General features: G+C 41.0%; 1 protein-coding gene across 1 annotated transcript; it reads right to left on the reverse strand.

The window, feature by feature from the left end:
* Window positions 1-799: 799 nt before the first annotated feature.
* On the reverse strand, window positions 800-7,267 carry TUBA1A (tubulin alpha 1a). Its single transcript, XM_088479997.1, has 4 exons — window positions 7,163-7,267; window positions 4,749-4,971; window positions 3,548-3,696; window positions 800-2,006 (listed from the first exon to the last, which is right to left on the reverse strand). Exons 1-4 carry the CDS (start codon window positions 7,163-7,165, stop codon window positions 1,026-1,028), a joined length of 1,356 nt encoding a protein of 451 aa, XP_088336123.1. The 5' UTR covers window positions 7,166-7,267; the 3' UTR covers window positions 800-1,025.
* Window positions 7,268-27,171: the final 19,904 nt, after the last annotated feature.

Here is a 27,171-nt window from a genome sequence, read left to right on the forward strand (position 1 = left end):
TGTGTATTTGGGAGCTAAATGTATGCTTATCTAAATCTGCCTTTTATAGCCTTCAGCAAAGACAGCATTTGATTAGAAGAGTGGTGGTGTCCCTGTGTCTTATATCATTCTGTAACACAGGATAGTTTATGCAAGTGGATAGCAAGTTTCCAAGCTAACAAAATGCATAGGTTGGACATTTTGGCTTCATACAAAGAGGCAGGGCCAGTTGTCTCACACGGAATCTTAATTACATATTTTTGCACTATTACTTTTTTTGTCCAGTATCAGATCTCATTGATTGATTTTGGAGAAAATGTAATTACCACAGTGGTATTATATAAAGGTAAATATTTAGGTAATTATGCATCTAAGTAGATTGTAAGCTTGCGAGCAGGGCCTTCCTACCTATATATCTGTCTGTTATTATCCAGTTTTGTTCTATTAATGCTTACAATTGTAAAGCGCAACGGAATATGCTGCGCTATATAAGAAACTGTTAATAAATAAATAATAAATCTAATACATTTTATGCCTGTTTATTAAAAATTATGGCTATACTATTATTTGTCCATTACCATTAGATATATTGTTTCCTTATTTCCATTAGCACTATGGAGTGAACTAGATGACACCAAAATAATTTATTTTATTATTTTTTGTTATTTTTCCAGAAGCACTTTGTTTTTTGCATCTTTACTATGAAGCTCTTTTTGTGTATTAGGTTCATTAGTAGACACTTGTGGTGTAGGCAATATTTTTTGACTGATAATCGTAGAGTATAATTACAAATATATTAAGAAATACACCAAAAAATAGATATATTTAAGACAGGGAATGTTTTATTGACAAACCCACCACAGAAATGAACTGATTGGATCTGTCACAAAGAGTTTCAAGTGTATTGGACCAGAACAGTTAAATGCAGCAAAAATACATTAGAAGATAAAATTGCTACACACAAGCTAACTGGATAAGTGTAAAAAGATTTTGATGGTTCTTAAATGTTATGTTGTTCCCTGTTAAAAGCAGCACCGTTTTGATATTTAATATTCTTCTCCTTCCTCTTCGCCCTCCCCTTCAACAGAATCTACACCAACCTCCTCATAATCTTTCTCCAGGGCAGCCATGTCCTCTCGGGCCTCAGAGAACTCACCCTCCTCCATACCCTCACCCACATACCAGTGTACAAAGGCACGCTTGGCATACATAAGGTCAAACTTATGGTCCAGTCGAGCCCAGGCCTCTGCAATAGCAGTGGTGTTGCTCAGCATACATACTGCACGCTGCACCTTGGCCAGATCCCCACCTGGAACCACAGTTGGTGGCTGATAGTTAATACCAACCTTGAAACCAGTGGGACACCAATCCACAAATTGGATGGTACGCTTTGTCTTTATGGTGGCAATAGCTGCATTAACATCTTTGGGAACCACATCACCACGGTACAACAGGCAGCAAGCCATGTATTTACCATGGCGTGGGTCACATTTCACCATTTGGTTAGCTGGCTCAAAGCAGGCATTAGTGATTTCAGCCACAGAAAGCTGTTCATGGTAAGCTTTCTCTGCTGAGATAACTGGGGCATAGGTGGCAAGAGGGAAGTGAATACGAGGATAGGGCACCAAGTTGGTCTGGAACTCAGTCAGATCTACATTCAGTGCTCCATCAAATCTGAGGGAAGCAGTGATAGAGGATACTATCTGACCTATCAGCCTATTAAGATTGGTGTAGGTGGGGCGCTCAATATCTAGATTTCTACGGCAGATGTCATAGATCGCCTCATTGTCCACCATGAAGGCGCAGTCAGAGTGCTCCAGGGTGGTGTGAGTGGTAAGAATGGAATTGTAAGGCTCAACAACAGCAGTGGACACTTGGGGAGCTGGATAGATGGAGAACTCCAGTTTTGACTTCTTTCCATAATCAACAGAGAGACGTTCCATCAACAGAGAGGTGAAACCAGAGCCAGTACCGCCACCAAAACTGTGGAAGACCAGGAAACCCTGAAGACCTGTGCACTGGTCAGCCTGTAATGGAGAGGTAAATAAAAGAATTGCAAGTGAAACACCACAAGGTTAAAAAAAATATTAAAGAAATGAATATATGTTACTTACAAGAGGTTTTGCTGTTTAAACAACTTTTCATGCTATCGTGAGCAGTAACAAACCCCAATGTCTCAAAATTAACTATACACTTTATCTCAGAAATTCATTAAAAATCACTGACTCGTCCCAAAATGTGAAAACTGCATGTTCCGAGCTGGTATATGTGTGTCTGTGCGTGTGTATGTATATATATCTACAGCTCTCATCTCTCTCCCTGTTAACCTATACATACATATGTTTTCTTTTTCTTTGTTTTATACCATATATAGATCTGCTGAGTAATTTGGAAGCATATAAAAGTACCTAATTACCCACTGTCTATGCTGCCAAATGGTATATGCCTCCAACTGCAACCTCTCCTTATTTTAAAGGGGTAAATTTACTAAGATGGGAGTTCTATTAAGAAATGACGTTGCCCATAGCAACCAATCAGATTTCAGGTATTATTTTATAGAAGGTGCTAGATAAATGAGAAGTATAATCTGATTGGTTGCTATGGGCAACATCACTTCTTAAATAAAACTCCCATCTTAGCAAATTTACCCCCAAATGAGTTATCTTACACTCAGCAAAGCTTCCAAAATCAAAACAGTCAATCAAATGACAGTGGGAAAATGCTATACTTTTTATTATAAGGCGCTAAAATGTTATACTATTTATTATAAAGTGCTAAAATGCTATACTTTATTGTAAGGTGCTAAAATGATATACTTTTTATTGTAAGCTGCTAAAATACAATCCTTTTTATTATAAGTTGCTAAAATGCTATACCTGTTATTATAAGTTGCTAAAATGTAGGGATGTGCAGGCTCGGATAGGTTCGAGTTTGCACGTGGAGTTCGGATTTTTCCCTCCAAAAAAACGGAACTCAGAACGAGGCAAAACGTCATCTTACATGGACGAACATCATCATTCCTGGACAAAAGACCAGGAATGATGATGTTCGTCCATGTAAGATGACGTTTTGCCTCGTTCTGAGTTCCGTTTTTTTGGAGGGAAAAATCCGAACTCCACGTGCAAACTCGAACCTATCCGAGCCTGCACATCCCTACTAAAATGCTATACTTGTTATTATAAGTTGCTAAAATGATATACTTTTTATTATAAGTTTCTAAAATTATATACTTTTTATTATAAGTTGCTAAAATTATATACTTTTTATTATAAGTTTCTAAAATGATATACTATTATAAGTTGCTAAAATGATATACTATTTATTATAAGTTGCTAAAATTATATACTATTTATTATAAGTTGCTAAAATGCAATACTTTTTATTATAAGTTGCTAAAATGATATACTATTTATTATAAGTTTCTAAAATGATATACTATTATAAGGTGCTAAAATGCTATACTTTTTATTATAAGTTGCTAAAATTATATACTATTTATTGCAAGTTGCTAAAATGCTATACTTTTGAAGTTGAACGAGGTGACGTCATCTCTATTTGTAGTACTAACCAGTTTGCGTATCCTGTCAAGCACCAGATCAATGATTTCCTTGCCAATTGTGTAGTGACCACGGGCATAGTTGTTTGCAGCATCCTCTTTCCCTGTGATCAGTTGCTCTGGGTGGAACAGCTGTCGGTATGTACCAGTGCGCACCTCATCTGCAAATAATTAGCAATATGGTGTGAAAATCAAATTAATCTTTATTGAACAAATAATAAACAATTTGCTGTCACAATGCAGTGATATGCTTCATGTAAGTGCTAATAAACCAACCTCTTGGGAATTACATGATACAGTTTCACATTGTACATTACTGCAATAAGAACATTCTTTATAAATATGAATGAGGAACTATGGTTCACATTTTGAATATTTTATTTCACTGGGAAGGCATGGCATAGGATTTTGTACTATAAACTTTGTTAGCTAGTACCCAAAAAATGGGCAATTGTCAGTAATGGATTCTGGGAAGAAGTTCGGTCCAGAAGTGGGAAATTTATGGGTCACAATTGAAACTTTTGGGTTCCACAAAATATACAAACTGTTTGGAATGACCTCTTTTGATATCCCAGAATAATGGTCCATTGACACTTTAGGTCCAAGTACAAAGGCTCATTGGCATCGGTGCCTCGCTAAGACAAGGTTCAGCACCACTGGTCTAGTCTAGGACTACAAGCCCTCATGCAGAACATCTCATGTTTCGTGTAATCAAATAAATCGCTTACAAATTTGTGCATAACCCTATTATGCATTTCCCAGTATCAAGACTGGGTTATTTTACAGCATATTTAAGAGACACATACTTGTCTTTATGCAACTAAAATAATATTTTATTTTTTGGAAAGGAAGCTGCAGTAACAATCCTGCTCTGACCAGATAAACATGGACGATGAGAAGCACATTCTGAACTACATCAACATATTTGGTGGAAATATAGTATATATGTAGTATATATGTATATTGATGACATAATTATTACCTGTCATTTGTAACATCAATAGCACAAAAATTATTATTTAAAAATATTCTTTTAGAAAATACCTGCATTCAAATCTGTTTGTGTGTATTGTTTATTATATATGTTTATGTTTCAAATGTTATTTCAATAGTTTTAATGATAAATACATGCTTAGAAAATATGATTAAATGTGTGTAGCTTCATTAATATAAAATACTATACATTTTCCAACACTGTTATATTGGCTCTCACCAATGACTGTTGGCTCCAGGTCCACAAACACAGCTCTGGGCACATGTTTGCCAGCTCCAGTCTCGCTGAAGAAAGTGTTGAAGGAATCATCGCCTCCTCCAATGGTCTTGTCACTGGGCATCTGCCCATCAGGCTGGATGCCATGCTCCAAGCAGTACAGCTCCCAGCAGGCATTGCCAATCTGTACACCAGCCTGACCAACGTGGATAGAGATACACTCACGCTGCACAAGAAACAAAGAAATTGGTTGTGACTGTTTAGGTTCATATCAATATTTTGTTATGTTTAATAGGTTCTAAAATTGTAATAACACATCTTATGTTTATATGACACTTGGTTTTTACACTGTTTCCATTGTAAACAAGTGTCAGCAAAGATAATTACTAGACAGATCTGGCTAAGTGTCCTGACAATGTAGGTCTTTTAGTAAAACATATTTTACATTTTAGTTTAATAAAAGTAAACTTGATTTAAAATGCAGCAAGCTGCAGCTGACAGCAATTATATATATTTACATCATTCTATTAATAGATCATCTATATATAATAAGGTATTTTTACTATAGGGGCAGAAAACAATGAGCCACATTTATATAGCTGCTTCTGCACTAGTCATGCCACACCCATTGCAGCATTACAAAAAGCATCTTGTCTCTTGTGGATGACAGAGGTGGGTGTAGGTTTACTGTTCCCGGGCATGCCCATCCTTCACCTAGATACCAATTTCAAACAAGCAAGCTTACTAAATGTATTATATCCATATTACACAAAACAACATGTTTTTTTTCGTCTTAATAGAATTTAAATATCCTTTGTGAAGGTTTAACAGGAGAAGGGTTCACATTTCTTTTTATCTCTTTCATCCATTCCAAACAGGAATCACATTATCTGTGCTTTAGGCCAGTCCCTGGATAAGATGGCAGGTCTAGAGGAGACAATACCTCCATTCACAAGGGAATATCTCCTCCAGATACCCATCGGTCAGGCAACCATACAGACACATCTTTTATTTATCTACATTCATAGAATGGTCAGTATATTATTACATATACATAGATAATAGTGAAGGTCATTTATATGCAACTGGGAGGCCCATTATGCTACTAATTGTGTAGTCAGACATTGTTACATTGTAATTCGTTCTCAAGTACTGTACATATCCCAGATCCAGCCACTATGAATTGCAATACAATTAGGGACCATAGGTATGCACAAAGGAAACCTAGCAGTAGCATATTTGTATCTTTCTCACTGTATATATTAAACACTTAAACTACATTTGTTTATTTGCATTCCCCTCATTGCATCACATGCCCTGTGTAAGGGAGGGCTCGGCTTCCCCTAGAACAGTGACATGTTTGTTTCCAGGAAAGTATCAGCACAGCTATGCTGCTGCTGGAACGGATGACATGGCTGGGCCTGGGGACTAGTCTCCGTGCTGGCCAGGGTGTGGTGTGCAGACATGATGCACATACTGCACACAGAATAATGACATTAAACAGACATGATGTAACAATATCATTGCTTCTATAACCTGGCTGTATAGTTACCGATCCTAGCAAATGATGGCGCTGAATAGAAAATATGGGAAATATTTTAGGGTAAAACAAAGAAGTGCCCAGTCCCATCTACTGGGATGAATATAGAGATCTATCTCCCGAATCCCTACTACCATCCCACCAGTGAGAACAGGCAATCAGCACAAAGCCTATTGTCTCCAGCATCCCCCTTCAGTCCCCTCACTCTGCGGTTACATTGCTGCACCTATTGTGTTCCCACAGCTTCTTCTGTGATAGCGTTCCTAACCATGCTTGCCTATAGCCTCTCCCTAATGCCCCTATAGCTTCCCTTACCATGCTTGCCTATAGCCTCTCCATAATGCCCCTATAGCTTCCCTTACCATGCTTGCCTATAGCCTCTCCCTAATGCCCCTATAGCTTCCCTTACCATGCTTGCCTATAGCCTCTCCCTAATGCCCCTATAGCTTCCCTAACCATGCTTGCCTATAGCCTCTCTCTAATGCCCCTATAGCTTCCCTAACCATGCTTGCCAATAGCCTCTCTCTAATGCCCCTATAGCTTCCCTTACCATGCTTGCCTATAGCCTCTCTCTAATGCCCCTATAGCTTCCCTTACCATGCTTGCCTATAGCCTCTCCCTAATGCCCCCATAGCGTTCCTTACCATGCTTGCCTACAGCCTCTCCCTAATGCCCCCATAGCGTTCCTTACCATGCTTGCCTACAGCCTCTCCCTAATGCCCCCATAGCGTTCCTTACCATGCTTGCCTACAGCCTCTCCCTAATGCCCCCATAGCTTTCCTACCATTCTTGCCTACAGCCTCTCCTTAATGCCCCTATAGCGTTCCTACCATTTTTGCCTATAGCCTCTCCCTAATGCCCCCATAGCGTTCCTTACCATGCTTGCTGGCTGTGGGCTGAGGAGGGCGAGAGGAAGGAGAAGGATGCCTTCTTACAATGCGACTCTAAGGAGGTCGGTGTAAGAGAACCTGCAACACATGGTACAACGCTGCCCTTTATAGATATAGAACACTGTTGTCATGGAAACCGGGCTGCAGGCTCTCTTATTGGAGCCGGCGCTCTCGGCACTGGGATGCGAGCTGTCATTGGCTGCCCGGCCATCATTAGGGCTAGTATGTCCTATACATGTACTAAGTGTGTACTGTGTATGTGTGCCGCTTACCGGGACAAAGAGATCCTCTCCCTGCCATCATCCGCTATCCCATCCAGGGAGGTGATGCCCTATGTAACTGCTGCACGCTGTGCATTTCATTCTCCATCCAAATTTTAATACATCCAAAACCATAAAGCGCTATTAGCCCTAAACATCATTATAATAATTTCCTAAATGAATAAATATAAGCTCCACCGTGCTTCATCACACTGTATTACATAGATTGTGGGACGTTAATTCTATTATGATATAAATGTATGTTAGTGGGCTTTTCTCTGCACACCCCTGTATACAACATGTACATGCATTATACATTTATTAATGAAGCTTTAGCATGTAGTGTTATGAGAGGAGACATGACATTATGCTAATAACAAACAAACAGGCAATTGTTTTTATTTACCACTTCCACAAGTGTTTGCCTTTTATATGAGCAAGAAATGACCTGCTGAATGCAATGTAGCTGACAAAGACCATACAATGTTATTTATAAAGCATATTGTTCACTTGTGTAACAAGTCCCCTAAACACAGTCGCAGATTTTTGATAATTGCACTCAAAACTTTTTTACATCCCCCCATGTCCATACATGAAATTGGTACCCAGGTGTTTGCCTATTCTGAGGGAAATAACCATTGCAAGGCAGCAACACCAACACTGCTCCATGTCCAACCCTAAAGTGTGTTCACTTGTTGTTTTAGTACATCTTTAACAGAAGGTTGAATAACTAGTCAATGAAATATGAACACTGACAGTGAGAAGGGAATCGGTATGTCACTGAGGAATGTAGTCATTAGGTCGACATTAACAATGTTGACTTTCATAGTGTAGGCACCATAATGTCGACAGGTAACATGTCAGAATGTCGACATTAGGATGAGACACTAGGGGGAAGTTAGGGTAACATGAAGGAGGTTAGGCACTAGAGCAGTCTTTCTCCTACTCTATCCTCAGCATCCCACACAGGTCACGTTTTCCAGGTCACCCAGCAGGTGCACAGGTGTATTCATTACTCACTGACACATTTTAAAAGATTCACAGGTGGAGCTAATTTCACTTGGGATTCAGTGAGGAGACCTGGAAAACATGCACTGTTTGGAGTCCTGAGGACGGGTTTGAGAACCTATGCACTAGAGCAGTGATTCCCAACCTCGGTCCTCAAGGCACACTAACAGTCCTGGTTTTAGTGATATCCATGATTGTGCACAGATGGTTAAATCAATATAACTGAGGTACTAATTAAGTCACTTGTGCTCAAGTATGGCTATCCCTAAAACCTGGACTGTTAGTGTGCCTTGAGGACCGTGGTTGGGAACCCCTGCACTAGAGGAAGGTTTAAGGATTAGGGATAGGGCAGGTTTACTCACTGGAAGGCTGCTCCATCAAATGACTCTGCCAGAAGTGACCCTCACATTAACTCCAAGACGTGGAAGAAGCCGCTGGGTGCAGGAAAGTCACCGTTGGTCCACAAGGGACAACATGGACATTTTAACATGTCAACATTTCATCAGTCGTCGACATTATGACCTTGTCCACATTATGAATGTCGAAATGTAATAGCACAGCTGTCATTGGCAGTCACCACCAAAGGACAAAAACTTAAGGCCTGATTCAGACCTGCTTGCGAGTGCATAGTGCTTGCAAGCGGGTTGATGGTGGCCCAGTGCGCATGCGCGGCGTGCGCCATGTGCGTGCACAAGCCCCGTAGCGAGTGAGAACTTCACTTGCTCCGGGGCTCGCTACAAGATTGGGCGGCTGTCGATGTTGATCGACAACTCGCCCCATTTTGAAGGCGGGTGTGGGGGGTGGCCGCACAAACGGAGGCGTTCCCAAAGGAACGCCTGCCGTTTGTGGGCGGCCCTACTGACATCATGAGTGATATCAGTAGTGGACTTCCTGCTCTATTAGAGCAGGAAGTTCACTCGGGCTTGCGAGACCTGAGACCCTACGACCCCGCAAGCTCGATGGTCGCGATAATCGTGACCATCGCCAGGCCGCCCGCTAAAGCTGTGGGTGGTCACCCACAGCTTAGCGAGCGGCCTGGAGGTCGGAATTAAAAAAAAACACCCCGCCCTGATTCAGAGCAAGCGCAAGAAAAGGGGTTCTATATTTAATTTAACATATGTGTAATACATCATTAGAACAATGGCTTCTGTTTCAGCACTGAGGATGCCCAGTTGTGTGGTTCTATACATACACAGCAAAGAGAGGCCAGGCACCGCTGATTAGCCTATGTATCACCAGGGGCAGGCAGCTGACCTCTCTTCAGATAGGTACACACTATGTGATTTCTTACATACACAGCAAAGAGAGGCCAGGCACCGCTGATTAGCCTATGTATCACCAGGGGCAGGCAGCTGACCTCTCTTCAGCTAGGTACACACTATGTGATTTCTTACATACACAGCAAAGTGAGCCCGAACACCGCTGATTAGCCTATGTATCACCAGGGGCAGGCAGCTGCTATCTCTTCAGCTATGTGATTTCTTGATCAATCCGATAACTGTGACGATTTTACTGTAAAATCATGGTCCCCATATCTGTACTACACACTATACAATTTACATGAAATACCTGGCGAATTTACATATATACACCCCAAAGGATGATGAGGTAATCAGGAAAAAGCATAGGAAATATGGGCAGATTACCGAGAATGCACACACTGCACAATATCAGGAGATTGAGGCCCAGATTTTCGGTCTTGACCGACAGATGGGATAATGGAAGGAATGCGTTTGTGGATGTTTTCTAACCATTTTATAGGTGAAACGCTGAAATGATTGTTCATACACAGTACACAGTAAATGAGGCCGATCATACGATTAATGGCAATTCGGCCCAATAATTGTATAGTGTGTAGCTAATAAAAGCCATAAGATTTTCCAGTGTGAATTGAGCACAATGAATGGCTGTCAGAGTAGCTGACCAGACAGCTCCTGTTGCTTGTTCAGGCACATTCATTCAATGGTGGCAGTTTATTTAAATTCAAGATACATGTTATGTCAATGTATTTCCTTTCTCTGTCATTAAATACTGTACAGCATCACCATATAAATAAATATTATTAGCAGGGGAGGAACAGTGCATACCTTAGCCGCAGGCATATTAAAACTTATCTAGTGGCTCAGAAGTTTTGAGAGATGGGCCTCTTCTGAGCATGCACCTCCTGCATGGCCAAAGAGATCGCCATTGATGGGTGCACCATTCATATTGCCATTGGTGGTTTACATCATCAACATCCATCACTGCAGCGGTTGTTAAATAGTGGCAGGTGGGACTTGGCAGGCCAATCAGGGAAGTGGGAAGGGCTATGTGGGCCATATCAGGGGTGGGGCTATGCAAAATAATCAAACATCAGATCTCTGTCATAGATGGTTAAACCTTTGACCATTGGTGGTACACTATCACTGGTTGACAAATGGTCCATGGCCAGCCCTACATGACCAAAGGGCCATCTTAATGTATGGGCACACTGGGCTGCTGCCCAGGGCCCCACAATTTTATTGGCCTTCATGAAGGGGTGGGCTGGGTTTAGGGACATCTATATGGAGTGTGTGGCCACTGGCTCCATGCATAGGGAAGCTGGCGTTGAGGTACGCAGAGAAAGATGCTACCCGGCTACTCTGATTGTAAAATTACACACAATCAAATTGGCCAGGCAGCATTCTCAGTCTGTCTCCCAGTCTGCAGACACAGAGCGAGAGTAAGAACTATTTCACACATGCCGGTTTTGGCCGGTCAGGCAAGAACTGGCCGGCTTTTTTCTGGTACTCCGTGCCTTTCATAAGCAGCGGCTTTGAGACGCTTTTTATGTCAGGTGTTTTTTTTCCCTATTGGGCATGCGCAGTAGCAGCGCTGCTGCACAAGCCCGGCCGGCAGAAGCCAGTGTGTGTGAAAGGAAACATTGTTTCCTTCCCACTACTGGCGAGCAGGGACGGCACAGCCACGGCACGGCACCTTCCTGCATAGTATTTTTTCCAGCTATATCACGGCGACCGTGCCGTGACCGTGTCGTGTGAAAGGAGCCTGTCCTTTCCCTGCAGTACTATATTTCACAGCCAGTCAAAACCTGCATGTGTGAAATAGCTCTATGGAGTGGAAGCACGTCCCCCCATGCCTCCCCATACTTTAATCATAGCTGCAGTGCAGAGTAGAAACTGGGGCTGGAGAAGAGAAGAGCGAGGTGGAGTCTGTAATCCTCACTTTACATCATGTTTTTTTATGTTTAAACATTGAATTTGTTGAAAGTACCAATAAATCTAAAAGTTTAATTTTATTGATCATTTACATTTTTATTCCCGTGAATGGGTGGGTAGGGGCATTGCTTGCCCCAGGGCCTACAATGCTGTTACAAGCCCTGCATGGCTATAAGTGCCAACTGCACAGGCAGCACTAAAAAAAGACTCTCTTCTGCACTTCTCAAAGCGGGAACATGGGGTAGCAAAAAAGTGCTGCAGGTGTCTTAGTAGGGTGAACCAGAAAACATGTCCTGACACTGCTTTACTGAGTGGATAGAAAACAGTAATGGTAATTATTTGTTATATGACAGATTCTATTGCAATGTTTCAAGATACTAGCATAGATTAATGCTGGGACTACAGAACCTGTTTAACCTTTTAAATAAGTGATATGTAACATTTTCCTGAGTGTACATAGGGCAGTAGTTAGTGCAGCTAGCAGCATGGTTGGGTTTCAGAGACAGGCACCCATCCTTTCTTCTTCTCTCATGCACCATTAGAGTAACACACCCCTGTGCAGGTCCTTTGTGTGGAGATGGGTGGAGACTGTCATAATAATCACTCTCAGACATAGTACAGTCTTTCAGCACAATTGTATCTTTCTCATACATTCCCTTTACAAAACATGTATTTAGTGTTACATTTGTTGCCCTAGGTTAGGACTTTGTGTAACCTCGTATAAATGAATTATTATTGGAAACAAAGATGACTCAGTTATGTGAAATAATCATTTGTCATTCTTACATCATGTACTTTGCTGAAACAGAGCAACACTGAGCACTATGGCAAAATGTCTTCTCCTGAGGGGGTATATACCAGGTTCTCCCTGTAAATTTTGCGAAGTGTAGTCTATAAACTACAGAGGGGAACGCGCAAGCTGTGGGGGTAAAAATTTTCGGAGCGCTTCGCATTCCCGGAGCTTGGTAAATCTGACAGTTTTGCTGTTGTCGGAAATGGGCGATACTTAATACTTGCGTGGTATCCACCGAAAAAACTTGTGTTTTCGGGGAATATGCCACAAGTATTTAATGATACATAAGCCCTTTAATGTGAATAGTCTATGATCAGATAAGCTAGAATCAAAAATGTGATAAATATACCCAGAAATAAATAAGCCTAGCGCTAGCCAAACAGGCATCAATCTTTGGGGTCAATCAAATTCATTGTGACAACGGACACACTTGAAGGCAGCCTGAATTTGCATAAAATTGCAGCCCCATAGGGCTCCGAGCAAAATTATGTGAATTTGGGCTCGGAGCCGGCCGTGAGGGGTGCGAGGTGCAATGTCGTTGCAACGGCAACTCGCACCCTTCATGTGTAACTGGATTGAGCTCTTTGTTGTTTCTGAAGGAAGACCTGCATTCCTGTACAATCACATTATTATTATTATTATTATTATTATTAGGCACCACTAAGTGTATGCAGCACAGTACATGGCTAAACATAAAGACAAATAGCACAGTGTAAGTAAAAAACACAAATGGCATTAATACAAAACCTAGTTAAACCACGGACTCAGTGTAGCTATAGGAGCAGGCAGTGGTCAGTCGTAGGGGGAAGGCACAGCAGCTCTCAATGATCTTGTAGCCTTCATATGGGTGTGCAAACAGTATCTGAGTTGTTGAAGGGCACAATGAGACAACAGACTGCGGTCCCTCCTTCATACATATGGGGGATACTTAGTATTTGAGGTAAACCCTGATTTTACCTCAAATACACTTTGATAAATGGGCCCCAAGGAGCACTGCTGGCATTGATAGTGCTGGGGGGAGAACAGGAGGGAAGAGAACCCTGTCTGAAAGCTTCCATTCTAATGGTTCAAAGTTCAACTGAGAAATATACTTTTTATTATTTGACCATTTTTTATATGTAAATCAAAATTAGGAATCAATGTTTAATACACACTGCAGTTTTGAAGTAAAAAGCAGAAAACCTTTGCAGTGTGCAGGAGAGCTGGATGATCATTAAACATTAATCATATGCTTACAATACATTACATACAGTCAGATTTAATCCCTTTACATGGAAATTTTCCATTTCATCCGATCGGATTATCAATAAATGTAGTTATCTGCACTTGAGCGTGTTGGATCAATTGTCACACACATGTCAGTCCTATAACAAACATTTATTGATCAGCCTGTAATGTGTGTCGCCAGTTTATTGTTTAGAATCCAAGGCATTGTATTATACTACCAGGAAAGTCTGCTCTAAAGATGCCCCCTCAGCAACATTATGGTTGGTCAATCCTTATTTAATAAAATATGATGTGACTAGATAACATTTGAACCTCTATGTTTGGAACCCAGTATAACTAAGTAACATGTTTCAAGTTATTATACATCCAAGGGATGAAGATCGGATCAGGAGGGGGTGCTCATAGCCGGAAACTGGCTTTTGTGTGTCAACATAGCTCATGTATCTGATGGTAATGCCAAACGCTTTTAGGCATTAAAGATGTCAAAGATCTCAAAAGCAGGTACCCATGATCTGAATAATATAAGAGGTAATGAGGCTGCACTGTGTCAGACCATGCATGATTATCAGTAGAGCAGAACAAGGGCCCTATGCAGCGGGGGCCAGAATTGCTTTGGGGGTGGGTAATGCCAAGTTTAGCCCATGCTTTAAGGGATTTAAATTCATGCATTTCAGATTAATATTATCCAGCATTCCCAGTGATATCTAGTGACATCTACAGCTGATTGTATATAGGCTCTTTTCATCCTCCTGTGTTTTCATTTTCTTACCATCCATTGACAAATGATCAGATATATTAGCATGTATTACCCACTGTAGGATTACCTTGTTATACCAATTGATTTATAAAATAAAAAACTCTCATTATTTTGTATTATTAGGACATCAGGGGGATGAGATACAAGTTATTTTGGAGATTGTCTTTTGCAAGCTCCATTAGTAATATGTAGATAAAGGCTATTTGTTAAGTGTAGAAGGAGATAAACTTTCCATTCCTCTCCACAAAGCATTGGGGCATGGGATTATTGTGTATTTATTTTACAAGTATATATTATTTGTATATGGGTTCACCAGTCAACACTGCAAATCAAGGGGCAGATTTACCGCAGGCTTGTAACTCCAGGCTTTAACGGTCAGAGCTATTCAATTACACATTTGCTTGCACACTAAGGGCCTGATTCAGAGCCGGACGCAATTAGCGCTCGCTCGTCCAGAAAATAGGGGTGGCTATTCAAATGAACCGTTCGCTCTTTGCGGTCTGTTCATGCCTCTAGGTCTGAACGAGCGAACAAAACTTGTGGTTGTTTTTTGAAAAAATACGCCCCCTGGCCGCTCGCATCCTACATCATGTCCGCTATTTATTAGATTAATCGAGTACATCGACCAGGGTATGAACTGCTCGCTATTCTTGTGGTTGGTTTTTGCTACCACAATTTTGCGAGCAGTTCTGGCTATAAAATAACCCAGTGACGTGGTCAATGACGCTGCTGTTTTAATTATGCACACCCTTAAAACACCCGTTTTGACCTTTAAGCACGCCTGCGTTCGGATCTCCACTCCCCGTTTTCAAGCACCTTCCCCCGTTACCACCCACATACGCCTCCTCCTGTCACTCAAATTATCAGGCATTCGCTATTTTGCGAGCACATGAATTTCGACCGCACTGACTGGTTCGCGCATGCGTATAATGATCCGTACGCATGCGCAGTTGGGCAAACATCGCTCGGAGCGAACGAGTGGCTCTGAATCAGGCCCTAAGCCCGCAGCTAACACTCATTATCCCACAGATTCTGAGTGAAGTGCCCAGAGCTATGGAGTTACCCCGAGCGGTAAGCCTCAGAGGGTGCAATTAACACAGATTTTTCTCCTCACAGCTCCTGAGGAAACATCCGCATTGAGTGCACCCCCTGGCGCTTACTCCGTGGGGTAGTGGCAGTTATTGAATAGCTCAGTGTCGAGCTTTTTTCAAGTGATGAACACGTGGCTGATTGAATCGGCCCCCAAGTCTGTCTCACTGTTTGTCTCTCTGTGACTGCTGTGTTAAAAGAAAGCACTTGCCTCCTAACATGGTAACCTACTCGTCTTACTAAGTTATGTATAAACAAACCGACTTAATTCCCTCTCTCAAAGTGGAGGTACCTAACGTCCCTCTCACACAACAGTAGTCTTCAGCACAGCTCTTACATTCAGTTATCACTCACAGTGCCTCTCTACAGGACTCTGATCTGTTGCCCAGGCAATGAGAGACTGACTCGAGAACTGACACACCTTTTTCAATGCTTCTGGCACAATATGTGTGTGTGTGCATATATATATATATATATATATATATATATATATATAAAATCTATTCCAAACTTTACATTAAGAGTATATATGCTTCTATGCCCATTGCTAAACCATATTTTCTATTCTATAGTTCCAGGGACTATAGGCATGGCTTCACCTAATTACTACTTTACTTGATTGGGAAAGGAGGTAAATTTGCTTTAAATCTTGACTGTTGCACCACATACCTTCCACCTGGGGGCCTGCTAGAGTACTGTATTCCTTTAGAAAAAAAACACAGGCCCATCAGGTTGAACCTTTCTGAAACTGCTTTTGACTTTATAGTGTGGCAAGGTATCTTTGTTTAACTGTTTTTGGTCATGATTTAATGGGCATGACTCCGTATGAACACATCAGTGTGCTGAGAGCTTATACAGATGAATGGAGGTGAACACTTCAGCAGATAAGATGGTTTTACAGCAAGCTAGATGGAGGCTATTATTATAACGTGCATCTGTGCACTACATGAATAAAACATGTTCTGTTCCTGCATCCTGCAGTGTAATTAGATGAGGAAATAGAATGAAACCTTTGGCAGTGTTGCTAGGCAGTGACTTACTCAATACATTGGAGAACTTCCAATTGCATTAGTATGTAACCTTGCTCAGCTAATTATACTGTCTCAGTCACATGAGATATGTTGCTTAGGATGGAGTCTGTAAGTAGAATTCTCCCAGTGCATATGGCACGGGACACAAGAAAACAAAACATCATAACTTGCCCCTAGAATCTGTCTGAGATACCCCAGGTGTCACATTTATCAGGGTTTAAGATCCTTTGAAACATGTCCTCCTGGGCCATCTAAACAGTAAAAAGAGTATATCATAGCTGCATAGTCTTCAATATATTCATGCTGAGGCGTACGCATTACAAGATGCATGCAAATACACACTAATGTATACATCTGATCTAAGCCACATAGACTTTTGCCCTTGTTTTTATGAATTTGTTTTGATTGCAAAATATGCATTCGCTATTATGTATCAATAAAACTTCTCTAATACAACATACTAACGTCTGAGGGGGACCGTGTGCAGCGTTCCTTCTGCTCTGAGCAGCAGGCCTCCCCCGCATCTTACCTAATGTCGGCAAGCAGGTCCCTCCTCCACGGCGCCATCTTTCCAATGATATTCAGGAAGATGGAGCATGCGCACGAAAGCACAAGCTCTAGCACAGTGCCAGAGTCTTTGCTTTCACTGCCTGGTGCCATCTTCCTTAAGATGCCACTGGGAAGACTGCGCTGTGTCGGTGGTGAGACCCACTTGCCGGCACAAGGTAAGTATACTATGCATGCAGGGTGTGCGGTACGGGGCCCCTTGGATCTTGGGTCCCATGTGCACAGCACACCTTGCATCCATTATATTATATTATGCGCATGCCTATCAGCATTAGCAGTGCATTCGTAGTCTGCCATCGTGAACCATTGGCTAGTGCAGGCGACCACCATCATCTAGACTGATGTCTACAAGACATATTTTACCATTGATTCCTTTTCAAGTGGCTTCCTATGTATGTGTTATATACAGGCGTTTGCTGCTGCAGAGGCAAATTGTAGATTGTATCATCATTATGTCAGGAAATTCACCATTAAAATGCAATATATGCCTTTTTTTTTAAGCATTTTACCCTTTATAAACACAACTAAATCTCAGATGGAGACTGGTGACTTAATTATTTGTATTTTATATTATGGATGGTGGTGGGGGAGGTGACATTACATCAATGTTATTGATGTGAAGCACCAAGTCTGCTAGTATAGCAACAGGGTTACTTGGCTGAATGCTCAGTGTTCTGTAGGGAATCACACACAAGTGCTTCAGCTCAGAGAATTGTAGAACTGCAAGTCAAAAAAAAAATTGTATGGAGCAGAATGTTTCCGCATATATTCTGAAGTCGGTTCTAAACCCCATTTGTTATTAAGGAGGAATTAATTGGAGCCAGATTGGTGAGATCATTCTTCACACATGTGACGCCAAGACACAAATCCTATTTCTATGTGCATTAAACTCACACAATGATGTTTCCTCCTTTCCTGTATTCCATGTTTTGTCTCTAATAACAAACACTTGAAGTTGCTAGGTTCCCTCTCTATCTTTGAGTGCAGATGACTTAGGGCCTGATTCAGAGCCGGACGCAATTAGCGCTCGCTCGTCCTGAAAATAGGAGTGGCTATTCAAATGAACCGTTCGCTGTTTGCGGTCTGTTCACGCCTCTAGGTCTGAACGAGCGAACAAAACTTGCGGTCGTTTTTTGGGAAACTACGCCCCCTGGCCGCTCGCATCCTACGTCATGTCCGCTATTTATTAGATTAATCGAGTACATCGACCAGGGTATGAGCTGCTCGCTATTCTTGTGGTTGGTTTTTGCTACCACAATTTTGCGAGCAGTTCTGGCTATAAAATAACCCAGTGACGTGGTCAATGACGCTGCTGTTTTAATTATGCACACCCATAAAACGCCAGTTTTGACCTTTAAGCACGCCTGCGATCGGATCTCCACTCCCCGTTTTCAAGCACCTTCCCCTGTTACCACCCACATACGCCTCTTTCTGTCACTCATATTATCAGGCATTCGCTATTTTGCGAGCACATGAATTTCGGCCGCACTGACTGGTTCGCGCATGCGTATAACGATCCATATGCATGCGCAGTTGGGCAAACATCGCTCGGAGCGAACGAGTGGCTGCTTACGAGTGGCTCTGAATCAGGCCCTTAATCCCCTGCTGTGTAATGGATATTCAGCAGTTCTATTTACAAAAATGAAAGTAACTTATTACTAGGGGATGACAATGAAATAAGACTTCCAGGGCAGTTTTTGGGGCAGTTTTTGGGGGCTCCGTGGTGATAATCAATGAGATTATGTCAATCATTCAGTGTTTTAGGAGCCCTTACTCTCTGGCGCACTACAACAACAAAAAAAGGTATATTAGCAAGAACATTGTGAAAACCAACCATAAGCAAATGAAAAAATATAGAATATACTGCATACTTATACTGCATACTTACCTACGCTCCCGGAAGGCAAGGGAGACTCCCAATGTTTCGGGTAGTCCCCAGCACACCGGAAGAGTGGGCAGATCTCTCACATTCCACCCACTTCCTAGTGAAGTGGGCAGGATGGAGAGATAATACTGGAAATTGCTGCTCTGTAGTGAGGGGGCGGGGCTAAACTGAAGCAAACATTTTAATTTTAGCCCCACCCCCTCCCCACAGAGCCACAATTTGCTGCATTTTGCCATGATGGTGATGGGGCCTAATGAGCCCGGCCCCACCCCCAAAGTGGTAATTTGCATCTCTTCTCAATGGTTCTCCTGGAAAGTAGGCAGGTATGAGATACTGCAGTAATGGCATGGTGTTGGTGGTTCTCCCAAGAGTCAAATAACACAATACTAAAAAGGGTTGCGAAGAAGCAGAAGGGATGACTGTTTTTATGGGACACACAAGCAATTTGGCAATTAAATATTTGGTCAGGTCATTGTCTGTGAGCAATCAGATTGCAGCGTGTTTTGCAATGTAATAACTTAAACTAAGACCCATATTCAATTAGAAGTGAAAAGCCGAGATCCGCGAAAAAGTATCGCCGATTGCGTCTTTTCGCCTGTCGGAAACTTATCTCCGTATTCAATTTCACCCGCTTTTCGCGTACGCAGAAAGTCATTGCAGTGTAATAGGCGAAAAAGATTCACCTCTGAGTAGCAGGAGAAAAGAAGAAGTGCAAAATTTTTATTTTGGGGTGCTAAAGTGGAGAAACCACTCAGGACCCTTGAGATAGTCCCCCAAAGGACAACTGTGTCAAAAAATTCCAGAATAAACTTAACAACACCCCAAAAAAGTACTTTCATTTTGGGGGCGAAAAAGCACAAAGTGGGGGGACAACTTCGCAAACTAGCAAAATAAGGTTCTGGGGGTGCTCTAAGAAGGGGTCAAGTGTTTTGGGGGATTGCAGGTGAATTTATGAGGGAAGAATTTTACTTTTATTAAAACTTCACTATAGAGACATTAAAATATACTAGCACCCATTTTCAGGTGCCCCAAATTTGCCAGGACTACTTATTTTCTCCAAAAAAAAACCTGCTTTATGCCATTCTTCACCACTTGTGCAAAGACGCTAATTAGAGGCTATTGTACTAACTTAAGTACCCCAAACAATTTTATTAGGACTAATCGGGCACTATTACATTGATCCCCAATGTTTCTGCATCTTTTTGGGGGGCTTCAGGCTGATTTCCCCGATTCTGACTCCACTTTCGGTCTGTTCTGACTTCAAGTGTCGCCATTTTCACATCTTTTGGAATTGAATACATTGAATAGCGGGGAATAGCAAGATAAGTTTTCGTGGCCAAAATACGCGATGTAGGCAAAAAGTCCGGCAGGCAGAACTTTATCGCGGGTGCGAAACTAAATGAATACCGCCCTAAACCTTATTTTTTAAAATATAGGCGTAAACTTTGCTGTGCCACATACCTTTCATTGTGTATAAGAGGCTGATTGCTAATTTAAAGAATCTTTTAAAATTTGTTATGTGTGTCTACATAGATCACTGCCTTGTCTGTTTCTATTTTATGTTCAACACTGATCACTAGTCTGATTAGGCTAATAATGTACACTGTATAATAACCTTGTACGGCAACAATAAAACATTTTCAGCAGGGTCTTGTGTATATTTATCCGTTTAATTTTGAGAGCTTTGAACACAGAGCATTACAACTATTACAACTCAAATATTTAAAGCTGTGCTATCTTCCCATGCCTCCTTTGGGTAATCTACTGCCCCTTGACGGGGGAGTGGTCATGCAAATGCAGGCGTGCCTGTGCGTTTGGACGGAGTTTCAGGGGCGTGCATAATTAAGCCCTTGCAGCGGCAGACGCAGCCTCTTTTCCTCTGACCTTCCCTCCTGTATACCCGGTAATTTCAATATTCCCTATTTATTCCTAATAGTCGCTATTTAGCACTGCAAGTCGCTTAAGAAAGAATTGCTTTCCAGTCCAATCGTGTGGTTTCAAAGCACAAAAAGTTATTTATGTAAAAGGGATAACACGATGTAAGATTTAACAATTAGAGTAAAAAGCAATGAAAATAGTTGTTCCCGGTGGAACGAGATAAGGTTCTTGGATATAGAAGGTTAATTAAGCCACACAAACCAGTATCTTGAAAAAAGATATAATTTATTACAACAAATGACAAGATATAAAAGAATAACAGTTACTTAGCTTCGGAATATAAGATGGTTACACGATCCAGGAGCCTCCTCTCAGAATAGAGCTGGAAGGAACAATTTCCTGGCCATCAGCTGCAGTCTAGTCCAGGCATAGGGCAGGCCACTGGAATCTCTTTTGTTCTTCGTTTATATAGTATCCTACTTGCATACCCATCTAACTCTTACTAATATGGGCATAAACCTACTTAAAAACTACTTTATTGGTTAACTACTGATAAGGACTTTCTAAAACTTAACGCAAGCGTACATCGCAGTAGACAACGCCTTGTGGATTTATGGCCTGTCTGCTTTCCACATTCCTATACCATTTCATGTCTGATACACACATAAGAACCATGAATAGAAATGGCTGTCAGTAGCCATTTTACTATCCCAATACAATCCTCCCTTGGGCTTATGGTGTGGAAGACATGTATATCATGTTCTAATAGGAATCTTTCCTCCTAATCGGCATCAATGTAGCAAAATGTAGAAAAACATTTCCCTGCACAAAGAAATAATACCTTGATCCCATGATACATACATATTATGATCATAATTCCATAAATAAGAATATGCAGTAAACCAGTAAACCAACCCCCTATTTCTGAACAGGATTGAACCACTGTAACCAACTTTCCTCATAATACTGTTTTAAAGGCCGCACTGCTCTCTTGGTTAACAAATAATGTGGAATCTGCTTGGTATTAACTTGATTCCCATCTGTAAAGAATGTGGTGAGTATCAAACGTCCCAATGTACAATTACCAAATCCCCCATAGGGCAACCATTTGTAGGCCTTTCTCCTGCAAAGGTAATCATCTGGAAGAATATATGGAATATTAGCCACCACAGTGTATACATTGGCCAAAAGATCTCTGCTCTTATCAGGATCAAGTGTTAATTGCATCATGTCTAGGGTATTTCTACAATTACGTGTAATGTTTAACAGAGCCCACCATTCCCTGGCAGTATTAATCAATTGAGCTCCTACATTCAATATTTAAAATATCTTTCTACCCACCATGCACTCAAACATAAACAATCCCCTTTTATATGTGAATATTCTAATAAAACAGTGAGGCCTTTCTCCTGCAAAGGTAATCATCTGGAAGAATATATGGAATATTAGCCACCACAGTGTATACATTGGCCAAAAGATCTCTGCTCTTATCAGGATCAAGTGTTAATTGCATCATGTCTAGGGTATTTCTACAATTACGTGTAATGTTTAACAGAGCCCACCATTCCCTGGCAGTATTAATCAATTGAGCTCCTACATCCAATATTTAAAATATCTTTCTACCCACCATGCACTCAAACATAAACAATCCCCTTTTATATGTGAATATTCTAATAAAACAGTGAATAATACATATGATTATATCAAATATATATCAGTTACTTATAAGATAATTAATATCAGTAAAGTAAAACTCAGTTCAGTTCAATATTGAAAAGGTCTTGTGAACATTGCTGAGTGTGGATCCAACCAATATAAGGCACAAGTTCAGTCTTGGACAATGCACATAAATGTATGTAATAGCTGTGCCATCAGATCTTATAACTCTGTTGTCCTCCTGGACTCTCTCCTGTATAAGAAATCACTCTCTGGTAATCGTCATCTCAGGTACATCTCCAGCGACGTTCTCTCATCTGTTCCAACCATCAACCTGTTGGCTTAAACAAAGAAACAGTGTGAGATAAACCATAACAACAAAACAAAATAAGCATTTACTTATCCTGTTGAAATTATCTCTTCTACCTGTCTCTATATCTCTTCCTACTAAACATTTCATCACAACCTTATCATAAATGTTTGTGTCTGTGCACCAGGTATCGTACTTTTAAAAGTTCCACCTTTACCACCTTCCGGTTAACAAAACACATATACTAATGTATATATATATATATACTTACATACACACACATACATCCTGCTCTAAAAACCCCAACATTGTGTGTATATATATATATATATATATATATATATATATATATATATATGTGAACATTCCTGTTTCCTAAGCAACACATTCACTCATTCAATCATACTGATGTCAGTTTTGTGAATGGTATGAAGCATAGAAAACCCAATATACTCCATGTTGTTTCTGTAAAATGGGTGTCTGTCTGCTTGAATCTTCTTGGACATCCCATAATATCAACAAATCAGTCTGCGTCACACCTTCAGGAAAGTCTCTTATCTTGTATCACTCTGCTTGAGACAACTTCACTCCTGAATGACAGTGTTCTGTAGCTGATCAGTACAACACTCATCCTCCATCTTCTTGGTGGCAAACGATGAATTCAAACTGCCAGACTTGTGCAGTTATTTCACAGTATATGAGGCCTTTATCAGTAACAAGCAAGGTAGGTCACATTTCCAGCTGTTGGCAAATGTAACAGGTTTTTACAAAGTCTCTGACCATGGTTTGGATGTAAGGAATCCCTTTGATTTGAGCTTGCTCGAATGCAACTTCAGCTCCGTTATGGCTTAACAATTCTCCTAGCACCATCAGTGCTTTCTTTGCAGTGAATTGCACATGTTCTGTGCTCAGTTCACTTGTGTACACACCATTGAAGCTGTAGGTGTGTGTATCAGCATGTCCCACGTCGATCTTCCAGCTTTGGACAGCAGCGCATATAGACTGTGTCTAATGTCCATTTCTCAGTGTCAAGACTTACAGAGCATCCAGTCTTGTCAGTGACTTGGAAAACAGTCATAAATGCAACAAGTTCGCTAGCCCCTTCTTCTGTCTGTCGGCTGTCAGCTTATAAAGAAAGCTCCTTTGCTTCAGCAAAGGTCCACAAAAGTCCTATATGGGTGCAGGTAGCACCATAGTCCATGAACCAATAATGCTCTCTGTCTTGGAAATCTTCCCACCACCGTGGAGCTGTGATCATAGAGAAATCCAATCTGAACAGTTCAAACATTGGTTTAAATTTCACTCGGCAATCAAGTAGCAATTTAATCTCCTTAATCAGCATCAGAGTTACTGCCGTTGTCATTAGCAACTGTGTGCCTTCCAGCTGCTTCAAAACCTTTGGCTGGATGCAAACACTGGGATGCGGATTTTATTACCAAACACAAAATCTGCAACTTTGTCACTAAACAAACCCACAGTCAGTGTGTCTGTACTGCATGTATGCCCCTTGTGGTCAGTCAATGTGTACCCACCAACCCCTCCTTCACATCATTGGCAATGGATGTTTCATCAGAAAACACATCTTGTTCACTTTTTGCACTTTTAAACTCAACAATGACATGTTGATCATGCCATGTAAAAGTAATGTTGTTACAGGGGGAGTCTTCAGTCTCAGGGGCATAGACATTTACTGAAATCCCTCCTAATCTCCTGACTTTGGGCAACTCGTATGTCTCATTGGGCAAGGCAAAAGGCATCATCACCACCCCTTCACTTAGCAACACCCCTTTGAATGGCCAAGAACATACATCCTGTTCTGCATTCATATCACAATGGATGGCAAGCTGGACAGTCCTGGACAATTCAGACATATCATCATTCAGCTCATGAGTACCAGAAATCAATGGCATGTTATCAGAAACCTCATTTGCATTCAATTTTGACTCTGATTTCTGGACATATTCTTTGCATTCATGGGTTTCAACATTTTGTTCACATGTTGTCAAATCAGCAGACATTTCCATCACACAACTCCTCTGATCAATCACATTTTCTGTTTCAAGTTCTTTCTGACACACTTCTCTGTGTATCTCAAACTCACTAATTTCTACACTTTGTGTGTAATAAATCAGCACTTATTTCTGTGCTAGCTGACATCTCAACTCTTACTTGCGAAGATTCACACCCCCTCCCTATGGAATTTCTGGGACAATGTGAATTCAGGCTTACTCTCTCTGTCTGTGAGACAAGCTTTATTACTGCATTCCTCTGAACAGATTTTACACTTCTTTCAACATATATTGGTCTATGCAAAATGTCACTATTTTTACTCTTATCAATACCAGGCAGTGAAAAAACAACATTATGCTTTTTCTGGAAATCAGCCAGCTGAAATCCCAATTCATCTTTCAACATATTTGCAAATTTCTTGAAAATCTTAAAATGCATTATTCTTGTTTGTTTCAACAACTCAAACACAAAGACAGTAAACAGACAACATACAGATATACTGTGACGTTCAGTATACACTCTATGACTGATCAGGTCACACCTCCCTCATTCACTTATGAGACAGAGGATTTTTTACATGGGTTTGCACAACCCTGCATTTGCACAACACTACATTTACACAGCAATGCTAAAACAATCGACTACACATTCCAGGCAGATTTATGACTATTAACTCTGTTTCCCACTTCTGACACCACTTTAATGTTCCCGGTGGAACGAGATAAGGTTCTTGGATACAGAAGGTTAATTAAGCCACACAAACCAGTATCTTGAAAAAAGATATAATTTATTACAACAAATGACAAGATATAAAAGAATAACAGTTACTTAGCTTCAGAATATAAGATGGTTACACGATCCAGGAGCCTCCTCTCAGAATAGAGCTGGAATGAACAATTTCCTCGCCATCAGCTGCAGTCTAGTCCAGGCATAGGGCAGGCCACTGGAATCTCCTTTGTTCTTCGTTTATATAGTATCCTACTTGCATACCCATCTAACTCTTACTAATATGGGCATAAACCTACTTCAAACTACTTTATTGGTTAACTACTGATAAGGACTTTCTAAAACTTAACGCAAGCATACATTGCAGTAGACAACGCCTTGTGGATTTATGGCCTGTCTGCTTTCCACATTCCTATACCATTTCATGCCTGATATACCACTTCATGTCTGATACACACATAAGAACCATGAATAGAAATGGCTGTCAGTAGCCATTTTGCCTACCCAGTACAATAGTACAGCCCGATACATATGTGTGCGCACTGGTCCCAGTATACAGTCATCAATCCAGAAGTCTGCGGTCACAAGAAGATGTGTACACTGTGATCGGGACACAGCCTATATACCTTACAGGTTTCAGAGTTAACAATGGGACAAATTGACAGGTTCTCATTGGTTCTTACTTCTGGTCAATCTGGTCATTGATCAGTTCATATGGTGTCATCAGGGGTATGGCTCATTCTTCCAAAAGTCACATTGTGTAGCTTCCCGCTGAAGAACTGGTTAATACTGGCTATAACATTGCATACAAGTAAAAACATTCTATTCAATAACTCCCTATCATCCAAAACTAGCGGACGCATGATGCCATTTCTTTGCCGATAGAAACAGATGTCTGCAAATAGTCAGGGATTTAGTATGATACCAAACATGACATGTCCACTGTATTCCAAACCTTAGATCTTGTTTAAGTACATATTACATCATAATTATTAGCTAACAAAACCTTTAATAACTCTGGTTATTAACTATAATGTGTGGGAACCATTTTATATGTATGCGTTCGCATATGTGCGTCTGTGTATTGAAATAGCAAATGAGCGAATGTATGTATGTGAATACGCATATGAGCGTCTACGTGTACGTATGCAAATATACATACGAGCGTCTATGTGTATGTATATATATATATGTGTGTGCGTTATGTACATCAGTATATGTGATTTGTGGATTTGCATCTGTGCGCATTGGATTGCAGGACGCAAAGTAGCGTCCTAGTAACACGTCATCCGGCCATAGACAACTATATCGTCAGATAATAATTGTAAGCGATCATATCCAATTATTTGACTTAGACACCCCATTGGCAATCCCTCTGACACTGCTGCCTCCAAACTTCTCTCCCTCACATCCATCCCCACCCACAGACTCGATCACTCTCTCAACATTATTTTCTCCCACTCCTGCAACATTTCTGATTTCATTCTTATTTCCTGCTTTCCAACTACTACCTACTCTCCTTCACCCTCTCATTACCTCCTGCTCCCAAAATTTCCTTCGCAAAGCGACTCGACAACCTTGACCTTCTCTTCGCTCTAATCTATC

Source organism: Taudactylus pleione, unplaced genomic scaffold (assembly GCF_031769625.1).
Source record: "Taudactylus pleione unplaced genomic scaffold, aTauple2 ptg000005l, whole genome shotgun sequence".
Classification (NCBI taxonomy): domain Eukaryota; kingdom Metazoa; phylum Chordata; class Amphibia; order Anura; family Myobatrachidae; genus Taudactylus; species Taudactylus pleione.